The sequence below is a fragment of the Mytilus californianus genome, unplaced genomic scaffold, assembly GCF_021869535.1.
Source record: "Mytilus californianus isolate M0D057914Y unplaced genomic scaffold, xbMytCali1.0.p SCAF_9, whole genome shotgun sequence".
Taxonomy (NCBI): Eukaryota; Metazoa; Mollusca; class Bivalvia; order Mytilida; family Mytilidae; genus Mytilus; species Mytilus californianus.
The window spans coordinates 28232655-28249937 of NW_026262745.1; the positions used below are offsets into that span (position 1 = coordinate 28232655).

The 17283-nt window shown below is 32.2% G+C and overlaps 1 protein-coding gene across 1 annotated transcript in view; it reads right to left on the reverse strand.

Annotated features, from left to right (window-relative positions):
* The window catches only part of LOC127716243 (phosphatidylinositol 3,4,5-trisphosphate 3-phosphatase TPTE2-like), a 48252-nt gene extending 41946 nt beyond the window's left edge, over positions 1-6306 (reverse strand). The window contains exons 1-2 of the mRNA XM_052222368.1: positions 6195-6306; positions 1050-1285 (exon numbers count right to left, since the gene is read on the reverse strand). Coding sequence (XP_052078328.1) covers positions 1050-1273 — 224 coding nt within the window. The 5' untranslated portion in view covers positions 1274-1285; positions 6195-6306. The remainder of the gene's footprint in view (positions 1-1049; positions 1286-6194) is intronic.
* Positions 6307-17283: the final 10977 nt, after the last annotated feature.

Below are 17283 nucleotides of genomic sequence, written 5' to 3' on the forward strand. Positions count from 1 at the left end.
TGAATTGTGGGGTCCAAAAGAGATACAAGACACCTATTTTAGTAAAGCAAATTTGACTGGCAGTTTTGCGAACGGCAAAAATCTAAATGCTGTTTGTCAATACCTTCGACTTATATTCCAAGTGAAAACAATTACTTAAATGTTTAATAAAAATAAATCAAAATTAAACTACATGGGGGATTATTCAGGGTATCCAACTTAGTTGCACCAAAAGGGTATCTTACTATACCAAATTAATCCTTGATTCTTCAAAGTTTAGTTTAGCCATAATAAAAAGGAGTATATAACAGCAATAGAATGTCATAAACAGTGCAGAATAAGTCTGTTCACATTTCAGGCGAAATTTATACTGTTGAGATAGTGTCAAGACATATTTAAGACTGTCAAGAATGTGTCGAGACATATTCAGACATTATTTAGAATGTCAAGAATATGTCGAGACATATTCAGACATTATTAAGAATGTCAAGAATATGTCAAGACAGATCGAGAAAAATTTAAGACAGTCAAGAATTGGTCAAGACTAATCCAGACTCTTATCAGATGATACAGGAAGTGTCGAGAAATTTTAAGACAATGTTCATACTGTCAAGACACTTGTCAAGAAAAATCAAGAACCTTATTAGACAAAAGAAATTTTAAAAATTATTCAGACAAAAACTGGTCTTTTCAGACTTTTTGACTTTTGTAGTGCTGTTTATTGATACCCATTAGTGCTTAAGATATTACTTGTCACAGTAAAAGGTATTTCTAATGCAAAAAATATTCATGACATATCATAAATTTTAATTTCATTCATAAATACAAAAAAAAATACTAATTACTGTCTATTCATGTATGTTTGTGGTACCAATATACATGGATTGCAGAAAATGGTATTTTTTATACCTGATTTTTTAATTTTTTATTATAAATGTCATAAAAGTTTAAAGATAATTTGCAGCTTGTAGAGCATTTAAATTAATGGTTCAACTTTACTAATGAAATTTACAAAAATTATTATCCAACAAAATGAATTCACAGTACAATATGGACAATGAAATTCTTACTCTATGAGGGAAAGTTGTTGTCTGGCTGATGGATCATCAATATATTCCACACCTTTTTTTGTTTCTGTGGAATATATTTTCAAAGTTCCTGTGTTTTCATCCTGGTCTTTGTCAACTTTGATGTGGACATCTTTGAGATTTGATTTTTCATCTACAGCCTGTAGATCAACAGAAGTATGAGCATTTGATGTTTGGTCTTCTCCAAACCTTTCATAATTATTCATTTTGAACTTTGTCTGAAAAGATAAAAGGACTTGTCATGTTTGCAGAGACAATACCTTAAATGTGAACTTTGTATCCACATCATATTTATATATGTAAACCTCAGATCTGTGTACGGCCTCAAATCTGTGTCCGTTTTGCCAATCTGTGCCCCATCGTGACGTCAATCGCTAATCTATGTCCGTTAAAAATGATACGGCCTCAAATATGTGTCCTATTTTCAAAATTTGTTTTCAATCGCGACGTCATTCGCAAACCTATGTTCGTTTAAAAGATACGGCCTCAAATCTGTGTTCTTTTCTTAAATCTTTTTCCAGTTTGTTTCGCCATGCGCAAATTTATGCCAGTCTTATAAGTACGGCCTGAAAGGATTTTTGTTTTATTAAGTCATTTCCCATAATTCAATGTTAAGTTGGGATGTGTTCTCCATGTGTGTGCTTAAAAATTTTACATGAGTGTGTAATTATTGTATGATTTACATTTTATTGTAAAACTACAACATTTTCAAATTGTTTGCTTGTCTTGATCCCTTGTTTTATTGTTCTGTAGTAATTATCGTTACTTCCCTTTACTCATTACGTCTTGATAACAAATACGAAATATAAGTTAATAAACAACCTGAGACAAAATGACATCTGTATACAAGCAACTAAAGATACATGTATGGCCTTCAACAATGAATTGAACCTATTCTGTAACGTAATCTGTAAACACATACACCTATTTGTTCAATGTTTCAATGTATAGGTACCACATAAAAATGTTTAGGGTATAATTTATTGACGGTTTAACAACGACATTTTGTGCCACTATCTTATTAAAAAAGTTTTTTTTTCTGGTGAAACTATTCCGGTTACGAATCTATATATTTTTTTAAATCCATTGTGTACCATGACATCAACATTCAACAACCACAACATAACTCTGTGTACAAATTATTGGCATAACGGGCATACATGTTACTTTATTAATGTGCCTTCAAGAATGAAACTACAAATATTTTTTTACTTGATTACGTCTTGCTATGTCTTACGTCACCACATTTCGATAAAGGATTTGAGTTAATAAAGGACATAGATTTGAGACAATAAAAGACATAGATTTGAGACAATAAAGGACATAAATTTGGAACGTCTATGACGCAATATTAAAAGGGACATAGATTTGCGGAAAATACATAGATTTGAGGCTGGACATAGATTTGAGACTTACATATATACACAAAAATAATACAGTAAACCAAGTTATTTAAGCGATAATGGCTGGTAGAAAAATAACGCAAATACATGTGACATGTATAAGTCACAAATATGTAAAACTTGGATCTTCCCTTACATGGATATCAATACATAAAAACAATAGAAAATCAAGAAAATACAGTATAGCGGGTTTTTTTTATCATGGGTGTAAAATTTCTCAATATAGGGGCAACAAAGTATACAAAAATTTTGGAGGATTCTTAATTTCCAAATTGAATATTTTGGCAGATACTGAAATGGTTGCAATTAAAAACAAAAGTCATTTAAACAAGTGTCTACTGTTATGTTTAAATGATTTTTTTACCTGAATAACATCTTATTTTTTTTTATTATATTCTGATACAGTTAATCATTAGAATATTTGTCACAGTTGAACAAACTTCTTGTAAATGATACAGTTGATTAGTTACGAAATTGACCAGACTTTGGATGTACTAATTAGGTTATAAAATTATCATGAGCGGCTTACAACTCTTATATAATTTGACACTAATTCACAAGGGTAAAATACCTGACAGAGTACCTTACACTCTTAAATGATTTGACACTAATTCATAAGGGTATACAGTTAAATTAGAACTCACAATATCATTTTTAAAAATTCATGCATGTACAATGCCCTTTTGGCATTGATGTAGTTAAAATTAACGGATACCGTTATTGATCTGTTTACACACTATATCTCTATATATATATAGCTACAACTCAACATTTATATGAAGCTACAGACCAAATATAAAATCATTCCCATTCATAGAAGCCAAGAAAACTTTTTTTGTACATAAGGTCTTTCAGATGGATGGAAAGAAAACTTTTTTTGTACATAAGGTCTTTCAGATGGATGGAAAGACTTTCAGATGGACAGACACAGAGTTAAGCAGTTACTAGACCTGCTTTCACCTTTGTCAACTCAGGTAAAATGCTGCCTTTAATTTGGAATTGACATGATTGAGAAACATTGAAGACTATGCATGAAGAGAAATCTCACAAGATCTCAGCTACATGTAGCATCATATTTTCATACAGTCTATGAGAATCCAATCCATCTCACTATTCAAATCCTTAATTCAACATATACTTTAAGGATCCCCAACCTTATGGAGCTATACTAAACCAACCCCAGGCCTCTACTTTTTTTTTAACTTGCCCAATAGGACAAGTACATACCAAAACTTACTTGTCCGAATGGAATTGTAACTTGTCCGAAAAAAAAACACCTTTATATTAACCTTTTTTTCATTTTAGGTTGATTCAATGAACAAAATGAATTAAAACATTAGAAAAGAATTTGTTTATATCTCTTGATATCCTTTTCAAAAATATGAATCAAGAACAACTGAATCTAGTCATGTCTAGTCACAGGACTTAGGTTCTAGTTTTCATCAAAGTCAAAGTCTCATCAGACTCTGCACATCAGGCACAGTCTGGTATGCCTGTCAGTCTACACTCATTTGGTTTGTATCCTGGTCTTTTATGTTGATAAAATATTGATTATTATGAACAATGTCTTACTACAATTAGCTTTGTTTTTAATATATTGAAATGTTTTTTCAAACACAATCAAATATTGTTTGTTTAAATATTATCAAATCTTATTTTCTGAATTCTATGGTCAATAATTTCTTCATTTTTATTTTTTTAAATATTTTTGTTAAATAAAATTTATCATATTTTTATAATAAAGCAACAGAATAACGTAGGGTCACAGTAGCCTATCGACAAAGCATTAGATTGGGTCAGGATGCCAGGCTAACAAAGGTATGGCTGGAGTGGTAAGAGTACCGAAATGTCTCCAACAGTGCTGAACTGTCTATTAAACATGGAGCCAATTCGTTTCCCTGCAGGTGCCAAACTGTCATTGTTACCTTATATACAAAGGCACCGCTGATTCGCACAGCTGATTCATTCCATTGGTAAGACTGGTTTCCGAGAATAAATATGCCTTTTATCTGTTATAAAGTATCTGACAAAGAACCAGTTTTAAATTATTGATCGCAAGTAAACCTGTGAAATTAATATTTGTTTTTATCTTCTTTTCTTGTTTTTTGTTTATTACTTTGATCATCAAAGTTGGATTTAATTTATTTTCTACAGAATGATTTTACTTGTCCCGTCGGACAAGCTTGATAAGGCTTTTACTTGTCCGACCTTTTATCCTCTGGTACCGGACAATCAAACAAGTGTTATTGTTGAGCCCTGAACCCTAACCCAAAAATCTAACCTTTACCTAACCCTTACAATAACCCTAACCAAAACCTAGCTTAGAAAAAACCATAATCTCACCCTGGGAACAGTATATCTAACGGGAAATGAATCTGATACACTTTTCAGTATAAAATTGATAAAATCTCGGACTCCCCGAGACTTCCCAAGATTTACGGATTTTGGTAGCATCTGACTGAAAAACTATCAGAACTGCTCAACAAATAAACCACATAACTCTAATTGTAAATAAATACAAGTTTTATCATTTAGTAGATATATTTTGTCATATAAAATTACCAAAATAAGTTTGATTTATTTGATGTGAAGTGTTTTATAATAGTTTGGGAATTTGTAAATAATCGCGGCAATGGCCGCCATTTTTTTTATTACCTGGTTTGCATTCTGCACAATTCTGTGATGAAATGCTTGCGATTTTAACAAATTTGAAGTGACAGAATACAAGTTTGATACACTAGCATCACTATAAAACTAGTTTGAATGACATTTTATTGATAATATCAGAAATTATTAGAATAATAGCGAGTCCGTTTTTAACACATGTCCGTTTCTGTATCGTATCTTTATTAACTATGGCACGACGATAAAATCGACTACAATCAGGTAGTGTCAAGTCCGGTCAATATATATGTTCCTGTCTCACCTTAACTTTAGTGTATAGGAACCCCTAAAGGGGTAGGAATGCCCTTTAACGTTAGGCGTCAAACAGTCATTTTCGGCTACTGTTGCATCAATTTGGTTAAAATTTTATTGTGATTTGTCAAAACATCCTTATCGTGATTCGTCAGAGGTCTCAAATAATTAACCGTCACCGTTATTTTTGGAAAGAATTTAACGAGATTCGTCAAAATCAGTCAATTTTTTAACGTCATAACGAAAATGTACATTTTATCGTCATGCACCAAACTTTACCGTTAACATCATTTGGCAATTTTTTTACCGTTATTCGTCATGAAGATACCCCCATTACTACCCTCCTAAAGTGAAAGCATGCAGATTATAATTCAACATTTCTCTTGAGCTATATCTTTCATTATCTTATATAAAAATTATGTTTTGCAATTGCTTAATATTAAAACAATTCTGTTTGATATCCATATGTCATTTTATTCTCACATGAGATTACAAATGAAAGGAAACAGAACGTTTACTGTTTGTCTGATCAACCCCCTCCCCCTTTTCAGCAGTTATCAGTAGTAAGTGCACCCCTCTTTTCTTCTCTTGATTTTATCAACAATTTTCCTTATTAGTTTGACATCTCTTTGTTATTAATTCAATATTTTTGAGCTGAGTTACTGCATATATTTTTTTTAAAGACTAAATGAAGAAAGGGGGTGGATGCTTGTAAAAATTCGTCTGCTACAACTTTCTTTGTATTGACTATTGTATCATACGTTTAAGTTACACATTCGTTCATGTTATGCTTTTCCTTGGTGTCTACCTTGGTTCTTAAGAAAATTAGTAAACTGCGGGTTTGGTTCTCTTAGCCCATGGTGTTCTTGAGGGTCTTTTCGTCAGTTCAGTCTTGGTCCAAAACTTTTTTAAGTTTTACAATCAGTTAAAATGTATAAACTCCTTTCATTGGATAAATTGTTGATTCATAAACCAATCACTGTTCATTTCACAAACAAACTGTACATAGGAAAAAAAGATATCGGACAAATTTCCGGAAACTAAAGATATCTGAAAATGAGACTAAAGATTTTTTAATTAAAAGGTGACTAGGTCAATGCAATTTTGGGAAGATAATCTTTTACGAAATACTACAGTCGAAAAGGGTATATTACGAACGTATTTCAAATTTAAGGATATTTTCATAAGAGAGACTTATCTAGAGTGGGTGGCGCATATTCGATTGGACACATTTTCGCCGTTTTGCTATTTTTTCTGTAAAATGTGTGTGCCTTTACCCAATACTTGCCTAAATAGATGGTAAAGGCTATTTGTAATGTTACAACTGTTGATATTCCTCTTTACCCCATTTCCAAGGTTATTTGCACATATTGAGAAATACGCAGGTGTTTTAAATGATTTTGTCAATTATGTAAGATTTATATGGTAATCATGCGCAGTCTTAAAGTAAATATTTGTGAGAAAATTCGTATAGGATTGATCTCTCATGCTAATTCATGTAATTGCAAACATTCGTTTTTATAATATACCAGGATAATGAGGATGGTCATATCATACATTAAGGCGAAAATGTGTCCCCCATGGTACACGAACAACTCGATTTCCTCTTGAGTTTACGTTCGTTTTTAGAACAATTAACCAATGTTTTGAAGATAATTTCTTTATCAAACATTTTTTTCATATAGTTAAATTTCTGAAACCTTCATAAAAAGTTCCAAATATTCGAATGTAGGTCGGATGTAAGTAGAAATGAACGAATTATGCGTCGAATATGAGTCTCTCACTCTAAATGTTGTAAAGAATTTTGAAACTTAAAAGCCGTGACCTCACACAAATGAGAATTAGTGCTCATGAATTAACTATTGACAAGGGTCGTTATGGAAAGATTAACAAAGATCAAATAATTTTTAAATTTTGTTCTTTAAATTCAATTGAAGATGAACTAAATTTTCGGATGGAACGTCCAACAACAATAACAACAAGTTATGAGGGGGGTGACATACTTTTGGGATGTGGGATATAGGGGGTAAAAAAAGTGGGATCTGGGAAAAAGAAAGAAAAAAAGAAGGAAGTGGGATATGACCATAATGTGGGATGTGGGAAAAACCCACAAAAAAAGATAAAAAAAGAATGGTGAAAAATCATGAATGGTCATGATGTGTCTGATTGGTGGTGTCCCCAGTCTTAGAGACGAATACAGCATAGTATATATAGATCTACATTTTTTAATTTGCTGTTTTCGTTCTCTTCAGTATGTACAGAACTTATGAAAAAAACCCACATCTTTGCCATATCTATGCTTCACGAATCCAGGTTCTTACTATGATCGCCCTGAAGGATTGGTGCCTTTTAATGCAGTTGTGAAAATGCCAATAATCAAAGAAATCAAAATCACTCAGGCTGATAGAATTATAGGACGAAATATCTGCAAAGCGTAAAAAAATTCTCTATTAGACAACAGAACACCAAATGCAAGGCAGGAACACTTCCATTGTATGCATATCTGAAAGAGACACAAAGTGGTGATACAATTGACTTTGAAAAATTGTTGATTGATGAAAAAGAAATTGGTGAACAAGCATCAAATATAATGTTTCCAACTGGAACATTGTTACTTCTGTCTGTTGAAGTGTACGTAGAATCTAATCAACAAAAGAGAAAGAAGGATATGCGACTTAATCATATTCAACACCATTATAGAAACACCTGTTGGATCTGACGATGTACGTGGGGATATGTTTGTAAATTCTCCAGGAAACCCCTTTATTTGTAAAACTATTAACTGTATGACAATTAGCATAGAACATGTGGTGAAGGAACTATATCTGAATTCAGTATATCTGAACTTCTTTTCGATGAATTTATTGGAAAACCCCAGGACAAAAACAGCAGTGGAGACGAACAGGATGAAGACATCAACGCAGTTATGGGGATAACACAATCTTCCGGGACACAACAAAGACGGACACCAAGTTATTTAAAAGACTATTTTGCTTAAAAAAATATTCAATGATCATCAATCAATGCTTTTTTAAATTTATTATTAGCCATTTCATATCACTTTATATATTATCTTGTCCCGGAAGATTGTTATATCTCCATATATTTGTGTTGCTGTCTTCATCGTGTTTGAATTTGCTGCTTTTTTTTTGTACAGGGGTTTTCCAATAAGAGTCAATAAGTTCCTCGTAAAGAATTTTAGAAAAACTAACAGTGTTTCATTTTAATTCACATTAAGCTTCGCATTCAGAGATAGTTCCTTCACCACATGGTCTATGCTAATTGTCATACAGTAAATATAGTATTACAAACAGAGGGTATTCCTGGAGAATTAACAAACTTCGTCCGATTTAAAAGGTGTTTGTTCCATGGTTTTGCATATATTTAGGTGGCATTTTCTATGTTTTTTATTGTTGATCAAATTCCGTACTTCAACAGACAGTAGTATCAACGTACCAATTTGAATCATTATTGGTCATGCTTGTACACCAGTAATTCTTGTTCATCAATCGTACCACACTTTGTGTCTGATATGAAGATTCTCTGCTTTGGGTTTTGTGTTCTGTTGGTTTTGTGTTCAGTTAAGTTTTGTGTTCTGTTAACTAAACAGGAGTTGCTTTAAGCATTGAAGGCATTTATTTTCATAGTCATCAAGGAGTGCTTTATCACCTTTGGTGGTTTTTTTCCTATAATTTTTTTTCACAAAAGCCTTAAATGACATTGTTTCTTGAGGTTGTAGTAAGAATCTGGACCAGTAAAATATAGGTAAGGCAAATATGTGTTTATTCATAAGTTCTGTACATACTGAAGAACAAACAAGTCAAGAAGACAGCTCTGGATGGTTCAAAAAGGGCATTATGGAAAACCAAAATCTGGGATTTGGGAGAAATGGAAAAAAGTGGGAAGTGGGAAAAATGGTCTAAAAAATTTAGGAAGTGGGGAAAAATTTCCAAAAAAAAGAAGGATTTGGGAAATGAACACCCCTGTGTCACCCCCCTCTCTCAGTTATGTTTAATTCTGCTTTAAAAATATGTTATAATTTCAAAAAAATTAATACAGAAAACATATTTATTTGGCTTCTTTCGTGTGAACTGAAAAAGAAGAAATATGTAACAATGTGGCTTTGATTTGTTATGAATGTTTTACGATAAGAAAACAACTTTTATAGTTAAATCCATATTATCCGGGCACAAGCATCATCGGATTATTATTGTTTCTTTACTAATATGTCTAATTGTATTCACTATATATGTAACATGCCCTTTTTGAGTCGATAATTGGTATAATAAAGTATTCGTATTCGATATCTGGGATAGACATACATTAGCCCCAACTTAAAGTTTACAATTTATCCTTCTTTTTTTTTTTAACTTAAATCATTTTTTTTTATATAAAATAAACTAAAACTAAGAAGCTACGCATTTAAAAGAAGAATCGTGATTAAAAGAAGATGTCGGGTATACTTCAAAAGGACAGTTACATACAAAAAAAAATAAGAAAAAAACTACTTTAACTCAACATGGATTTCGCATGGGTGTTGTTGATATGAATCGTTTATCGATCAGAGTATTAGTTTAACCTTAAATTAGTGCATTTGATTCCTTACTTTGCTAATTAGTTATAGAAATTCATTATTCCCCTATTAAGAGAGATATTGGCCTAAACAAGAGTGTTTGAAAATACTTTCTTGTATCTTTGAACTGAAAGACCGCGAAACGACACATCTCTGGAGCAGTTTTCTGACGTGACATTCTAACCAAACTAACTGTGACAGTCACAAATAGTCACAAATATGTTACACACTACTAGTAATTGATTTTCAAGTACCACCACTATTTTTTAGTCATTACAGGGGCGGATCCAGCCATTTAAAGGGGGTTCCTAACCCAGGATAAAGGGGGGGGGGTTCCAACTATATGTCCCCATTCAAATGCATTGATCGTCAAAAAAAGGGGGGTTTCAACCCCCGGAACCCCCCCCCTTCCTGGATCCGCCACTGCATTATTGACATGCAAAAATAGCTTGAACCAATGAAACAAAATTAGATATTAGGGAAACGGGAATATATTGTACGCAATATTCGCACAAAAGGCCGATATACAACAGTACATGACATAGATGAATCCCGTACATATCAAGCCTGTATAAGCCAGATTTGGTACTATCTTTTGGAACTTTTGGTTTTGGTTTTCTACGATTATTCGTTATTGATTTGGCCTTCCAACTGTGTTGATTTGGACACAACAGATGAGTCTACTGTAGTGGAAACGCTCGTCTGACTTACTAAATTATAAGCCAGGTATCTTTAATGAGATTTTAGAACTAAATATATACTGGGTTGGTACCACTGCTGGGATCACCAGAACTCTTGTACTGACGTGAAATATCATGATTGACGGAGTAATTTTTTGTAAATTAATTTTTATACGCCCGATTACGGGACGTATTATGGTATATTTTTTCCGTCCGTCCGCCCGTAGGTCTGTCCGTCTGTCCGTCGTCAACATGTAGGACAATAATTGAAAAACGCTTTAACCAATTTGCATGAAACTTTGGTGAATTGTTTATATCTATTGACATAAGCTCCCTTTCGATTTTTATAAATTTAAAATTGGGATTTTATTCATAAAAAAGGGGGATTCATTAAAAAAAAGGGGGATTTTCCATTTTTCGGACAATAACTCAAAAGTGCTTTGAGCAGCTTTCCTGCAACTTTGGTGACTGGTTTATATCTATTAAAATAACCTCCCTTTAGTTTTTTTTTTTATAAATTTTTGATATGACATTGAGGGGTTATGGAATTTTATTCTTTGAAAAAAGCGACGGGCGTATCATGCGCTCATGACGCAACACTTTTTTAAAAGTAGATCCCGTGGAATGCAAAATATAATTTGAAAAATCTTGTTAATGCAACATAATAAAAACAATTTAATTTACAATTTGTCCAATCTCCATTCTCGGGAATAATTAGATAATGCCGAGTGGTTTGTGATCATCTGAGACTACTATAGAAGTCTCAGAATAAATCAAAAAGGGTATCTAACGATCAATATATAACCTTCAACGACAGCAAAGACGTAAATCTCCCTGACTTAAGGCAAGCTTGGGATGATTTCAACAGAGACGTTACAGAAGATCTGCCATCAACACCATGTTTTGTTCTTAGAAGTATGCATCCAATGTTGTATAACTGTTATGCAATTTTTGTATAACTGTTAGAAGTATGCATCCAATGTTGTATAACTGTTATGCAATTTTTGTATAACTGTTATGCAATTTAAACTGAGTGGGTGTATGCAATTTTGAAATCAATGTGTAAAGTATTATATATACTAATATTTTTACTGTAAACTTACTTACAATGAATTCGGGGAAGATTTGTGGTAATACTGGTGTTACAGTAATACTAATTATTATTAACATCTTTAGCACTATTGTTAATTGACTTTTGGGGATTATCCATTGATCGCCGAATGATGAAAAAAAAACGATTTCACTGGTCAAAATTGAAATTTTTTAAAACAAGGAAATACTGTGGCATTAATACTAAACTTTGCCGGGTGTCACTTGTAAATAAAACCAAGCTCGTTTTATAACTTTGATAGCTCAATAAAGATTAAAATGCATTACCTTTTTTCGATGTCTAATAGCTGGTTTTATGTTTATAACTATATTTGTGTCGGGTGAAAGACGAGCCGATGTTGAAGTTAATCACAAACAATTTTTTTTTATTAAGTCAATTTTGTTTTCTTTCTTTAAGCATTAGCAAACAAATGAAGACAGAGTTTTCAAGCAGTCATCATAAATAAAAATATCTATCAAAGGTGTCTACCTGATAGGTGAAAGACATTGTTACGTACCTTCTCAACCAAAACTTTTTTTAACTTATATAAAGAGTTGATATTCCAGTCTATTGGTAATATTCATTCAGTTTGTTCGATGTAATGCTACACACTTCATAGTTAACTATTATAGTTACAATAAGGTAAGATAGCATACTAATTCAAATATTTAAAAAGTGGACATCTGGTTTAAGAGGAAAAATACATTGGTTTAGAGGGGGTAGAATATAGGTTTTTCTCCCTGGACATAATGCACTAATTTAAAGAAGACAACATAAACTGGTTGTAAGCTGTCTAGTTTCAGGACGTAATCATATATTGACCACAAAGGAGACGGGCTAAATGCACTAATATTGAACATTGAAACTGTAAAATTTATTTCATTTAGTTTTTTGTATCTTGTTAGAAGTAACTTTTGTACTTAAACAGAAGAATTTTAGAAATAACATGTTGACAACGTACTTTGCACAAATATCACGTATTTCATGTTTGTCTAAATATCCATTAAATCTTAGTAACTTACTGGGCCTGGTATGTTAGAGAAAAACCTATATGATTAATGGTTTGATATAATATATGTTTTTTGTCCAATTTTGATAAATATAACTCGTCAAACCAGAGAGTTTCCACAATTTGATAGGTACAAGTGATCGCAGATCATAGATTGTCTCTGTTATTTTTTTTTTCACAACCTTTTTTGACTCTGGGCGATTTAAAATATTATATAGACACCTGTTTATTGTGGATGATTGTATATTGACCTCTGTAAGTCTTTTGGGTACTTGTGTCGTTTGCTTGTTGTCTCATGAAAGTAGAACCCCACTTTTTTTATTCGTACAGAAAGATCTAATCCTGTTTCAAAGTATTTTAGAGGATAATGTTCGCAATTGCTTTCCTCTAAAATAATTTATTAGTCACAACCGCATGATTACTTTTTTCCACAGGAAAATCCACTGCAACATCGAATGGCACTGTTATTTCTGTCATTATAATCTTCGCTCTACAAGTACACATAGGAAATTATTTAAAAAGATGTATATTAGATTGAAAGAAGGAATGATTTGAATATAAATAGATTAAGTTTTTTTAAAATTAATTGGAGTAGCTGAAATCATTCTCTAACACGGCGTTATATAAAGCATTATTTTTACGCGTAGTTGTGTTTTTGATTCCTGTAATACCGATATTATTGAATTCAGTGTTGTGGATTTTTTTTAAAGCTTTTGAAATGTAATTAGTCTTCGGTTTTCTAGTTAAAACCCATGGCCGCCAAAATCATGCCTGTCCACGGGTAGAAATTTCCCCAGTGATTATGTGGTTAACACACTTGTCATAGACTCTGAACGATTTGCATGTAAAACTTTTTTTATTTTGGATACTCTTGTTTTATTATTTTCTTGTTTGATTGTTTTTCACATAACTTGAGCAAGATCCGTGATATAGCGTAAATCTGTCCAACAGTTGACGATGAGATATTCAAATACTTAAGGCAGGTTGATACAGCTTGACGGACTAATGGGCAAAAAATCTTATTGATTTTTTTTATATCATGTAAACTGGAAGTTAAAAAAAGAGAAATTGATACTATCCTTTTTTGTGTATTATTAAAAATCTAAATTCGAATATTTCGTTTTTATTGCAAAACTCGACAAAAATAAAGACATCATAATGTTGTCAGGTCTTTAGATTATGACAAATGACAAAAAGTATGCATGGACCTTGTCTTCATATTTCAGTCATTCAGACCGTGTCAACTTTGAATGGAAATAGATTGATGCGCTGAATAACTGTGAAGTAATAGGATGACAAGTACAAAACGTTTAAAGCATTGTACATCTACTTTCATTCTTTGTTTACAAAGAAAAAATGGCATTCTATAAGGTGGTTATCTCTTCTTCAAATACTTGTCAAATTTTATGACCATCATATTTCATCCTATTATGGTCGAGTCAAATTTATCATAGATAAAGTAATACAATAATACTCATTTAAATCCTAACCCTGCGAGGTGTGTTATAACCGATCGAAATGAAAAAAAAGGAGGTAAGACTTAGATGAAGGGATCCTGTCTCACATCTCATTGATTTTATCATAAACCGAAGTCCACGTGTCTGGCACAAGAATAAGAATTCCGAGTCATCTGTTAAATATATGCATATTTACCTGTAGCTTAATTACAATAACGTAGGTAAGCACTTTAACTTCATATTTGTCAGCTGTTTGATGGATATGTAAAATTTAGCTAAATCAGATCACTCTATAAATTGCTTTTACCATATTATGATACAGTATTGTAATAAGTACAACACTAAGTTTGCTTTTGTCCTGCATAAAAAGACAAGAACAGGCATCAACATCTTAATTTTCCACTGTTACGTTTTGTTGTTTAGTTTGTTCTCTATATATATCCATTTTACTTTACCATGTGTTGATAAGCTATTGAAGTTTGTAAATTTTGTTCGAGGAGCTCAATTTTTTATTTTTCGGGTTCCTCCACCAATAAAAACTGACCGCCACCGCCGATAGTGCTGAAAGTGGCGTTAAACACCGCAACCAATCAACCAATCAATCCAGCTTCCCTACAAATGTCTCGACGAAGCCTGCTATTGTATGTTTGTTTGTATTTGTTATGATTATAAAATGCTTTCTTGAAAAAAACAAAAAATTTAATTTGACGGTAGGAAAATTTCATTAGTAATATGATGATTTCATTGGTTTACCCTGCATGATATTAATTCCAGGACATTTGTAACAATTACTGTTAAATACAAAAGATCAAACTAATAAACCACTGTCCAAGGTCAGGGGAGGGTTGGCGCCTTCAAACTAGTCTGACCACGCCACATTCTTTATGTGCCTGTCCCAAGTCCGAGGAGCCTGTCGTTCAGTGCTTGTCGTTGGTTCATGTCTGTCATATTTGTTTTCCGTAAATTGTTTTGATATAAATTAGACCGTTAGTTTTCTCAATTGCATTGTTTCATATTTGTCATGTCGGGGCCTTTAATAGCCGACTATACGGTATGGGTTTTTCTCATTGTTGAAGGCCGCACGGTTTTTTTTTTATCTGGAGGTCGTCTTGATCATGTAATTATGTGTTTGACTCTTTGCTCATCACTGCAGGCCTTTAACAAACTTTAAAGTTAAAGAACACCAACAGACGTTGATATTTCGGATGTTTTGTGGTTGTTTCATGTACTCCATACCCTTTCATATTTTCCAATCAATCATAATGAAATTTGATCAATGCAGTGCAGGCCATTTATTTAAAAATATGGTAGCATTCCTATGCTATCATATATGCACATACTCTGAACGGACAATTGCTCCTATTTGATAGCTTTGACATTCCAAGATTTTAGCTTAACTATATGTTTTGCCTGTAGATAGCTTGTGTGAGTCTTATGTTCGGTTAAGTGAAGATTTTTCCCTTTTTATACTGAATGGCTAATTAATAATGTCAAATAATATAATTTTTACCTGTTAACCAATTTGAAAGTTTAATAAAAAAATCCTTCAGCCATTGTGTAAAGCACTACTAAAAGCATAAATATTGTTTCAAATATTTAAATATTTCGTTACATGACGATAATTCTATTAAATATACAATCACCACCAGTAACTTACTTTTATTTAACTGTATATAAATAATCAAAACACTATTCACTTGAGAAAAGACCTGTTAAATTTTAATCTAACATAATGTGTCAAAAAGGGCACTTCTTGATTTCCAGTTTTATAATCTCGGACAAGTACTAGTATATGGTAAGTAGAACAATATTCTGTTTAGGAGTGAACAATAAAACTATTAGACTACTCATTTCATCTTCCATAACCAATTTTAAAATTGTAAGATTGTTTGGATATCATTTGAGATCACTACGTTAAACTAAAGAAGTTTAATTGAAAAAGTAGGAGTAATTCCTGTGATAATTAGAAATAACATCAAAATCAGGATACCGTTGGGTGGTCAAGATTTAAACACTGACGTTGTCATCAGGATTCTATATCCTTGTTCGATCTGGGTATTCACTGAATGACGGGTCTTCTTTAGATTTACTTAGTGACAATAATCGTCTGCCTGTACGTACATGGCTTTAGTTCAAGAATAGGATTTACTGTAAAGGAGAACAAACCACAAATATACAACAGAAACCTATAGGGATTCGGAAACAAGAAAACCCCTCTTTTAAAGCGTCGTGCACTCAAACCTTCCTCTGTAATGTATATGTCACCTTGATGTCACTCTATTCCGTCCACTTTGATGTATACATACTATCCCAGTCGGAGAGGTCTTGGGGAATAACAAGTGTCTAGCATATCGGTTAAGACACCAACTGTTTATCAATTTACCGATAACAATTACACTTTTGGTACAGAGGACAATTTACATGTTATCAATTACACGGATTATGCATATAAAAGAAATAACACCCAGGGGAATATTGAAGTAAATCATTTTTCAAAAAGGATAGAAATGACTTGATTGAATATAGATTAAATCTGAAATACCGGAGCTTGCACTATGACATAGACTTTTTAAGTTTACGAAAGGCTTATTTAAATTAGTTTTCAACTTCATAAATGAGTGGATTTATCTCTTTTTGATATTTAATAAAGTTTGATTCACTCTGACAATCTTGAGAAATATGGTTACCTGTTTTTCAGTTTATTAACATGTTTAATGAAATGTAAAGAAGTCCGTTGATAGTTACACTTAAGCTGATAAATTCTATCAAACAACTGAAATATTTGCACGAGGTAACTTCGTTTAAGGTAAGATATTTATGTTTGTATACTTTTGTCAGTAGTGATTTACTACCATAAGGTGATTTTCATACAAGAAAGTGTAAGAATTTTAATTATATATTTCGTCTTTGTGTTTCTAAGAAACGTTATAAATCAATTGTATTTAAAATAATGTTAAAATATTTTCCTTCTGTCAGATTTTTGATACAATATTTCATAAAATGTTCATGTTTATTGTGTAATGCCAAACATTTCTGTCATTGTCAACTTTTAAATTTTTTGCATTTTTTTTTCTTTTCAAAAGTACAT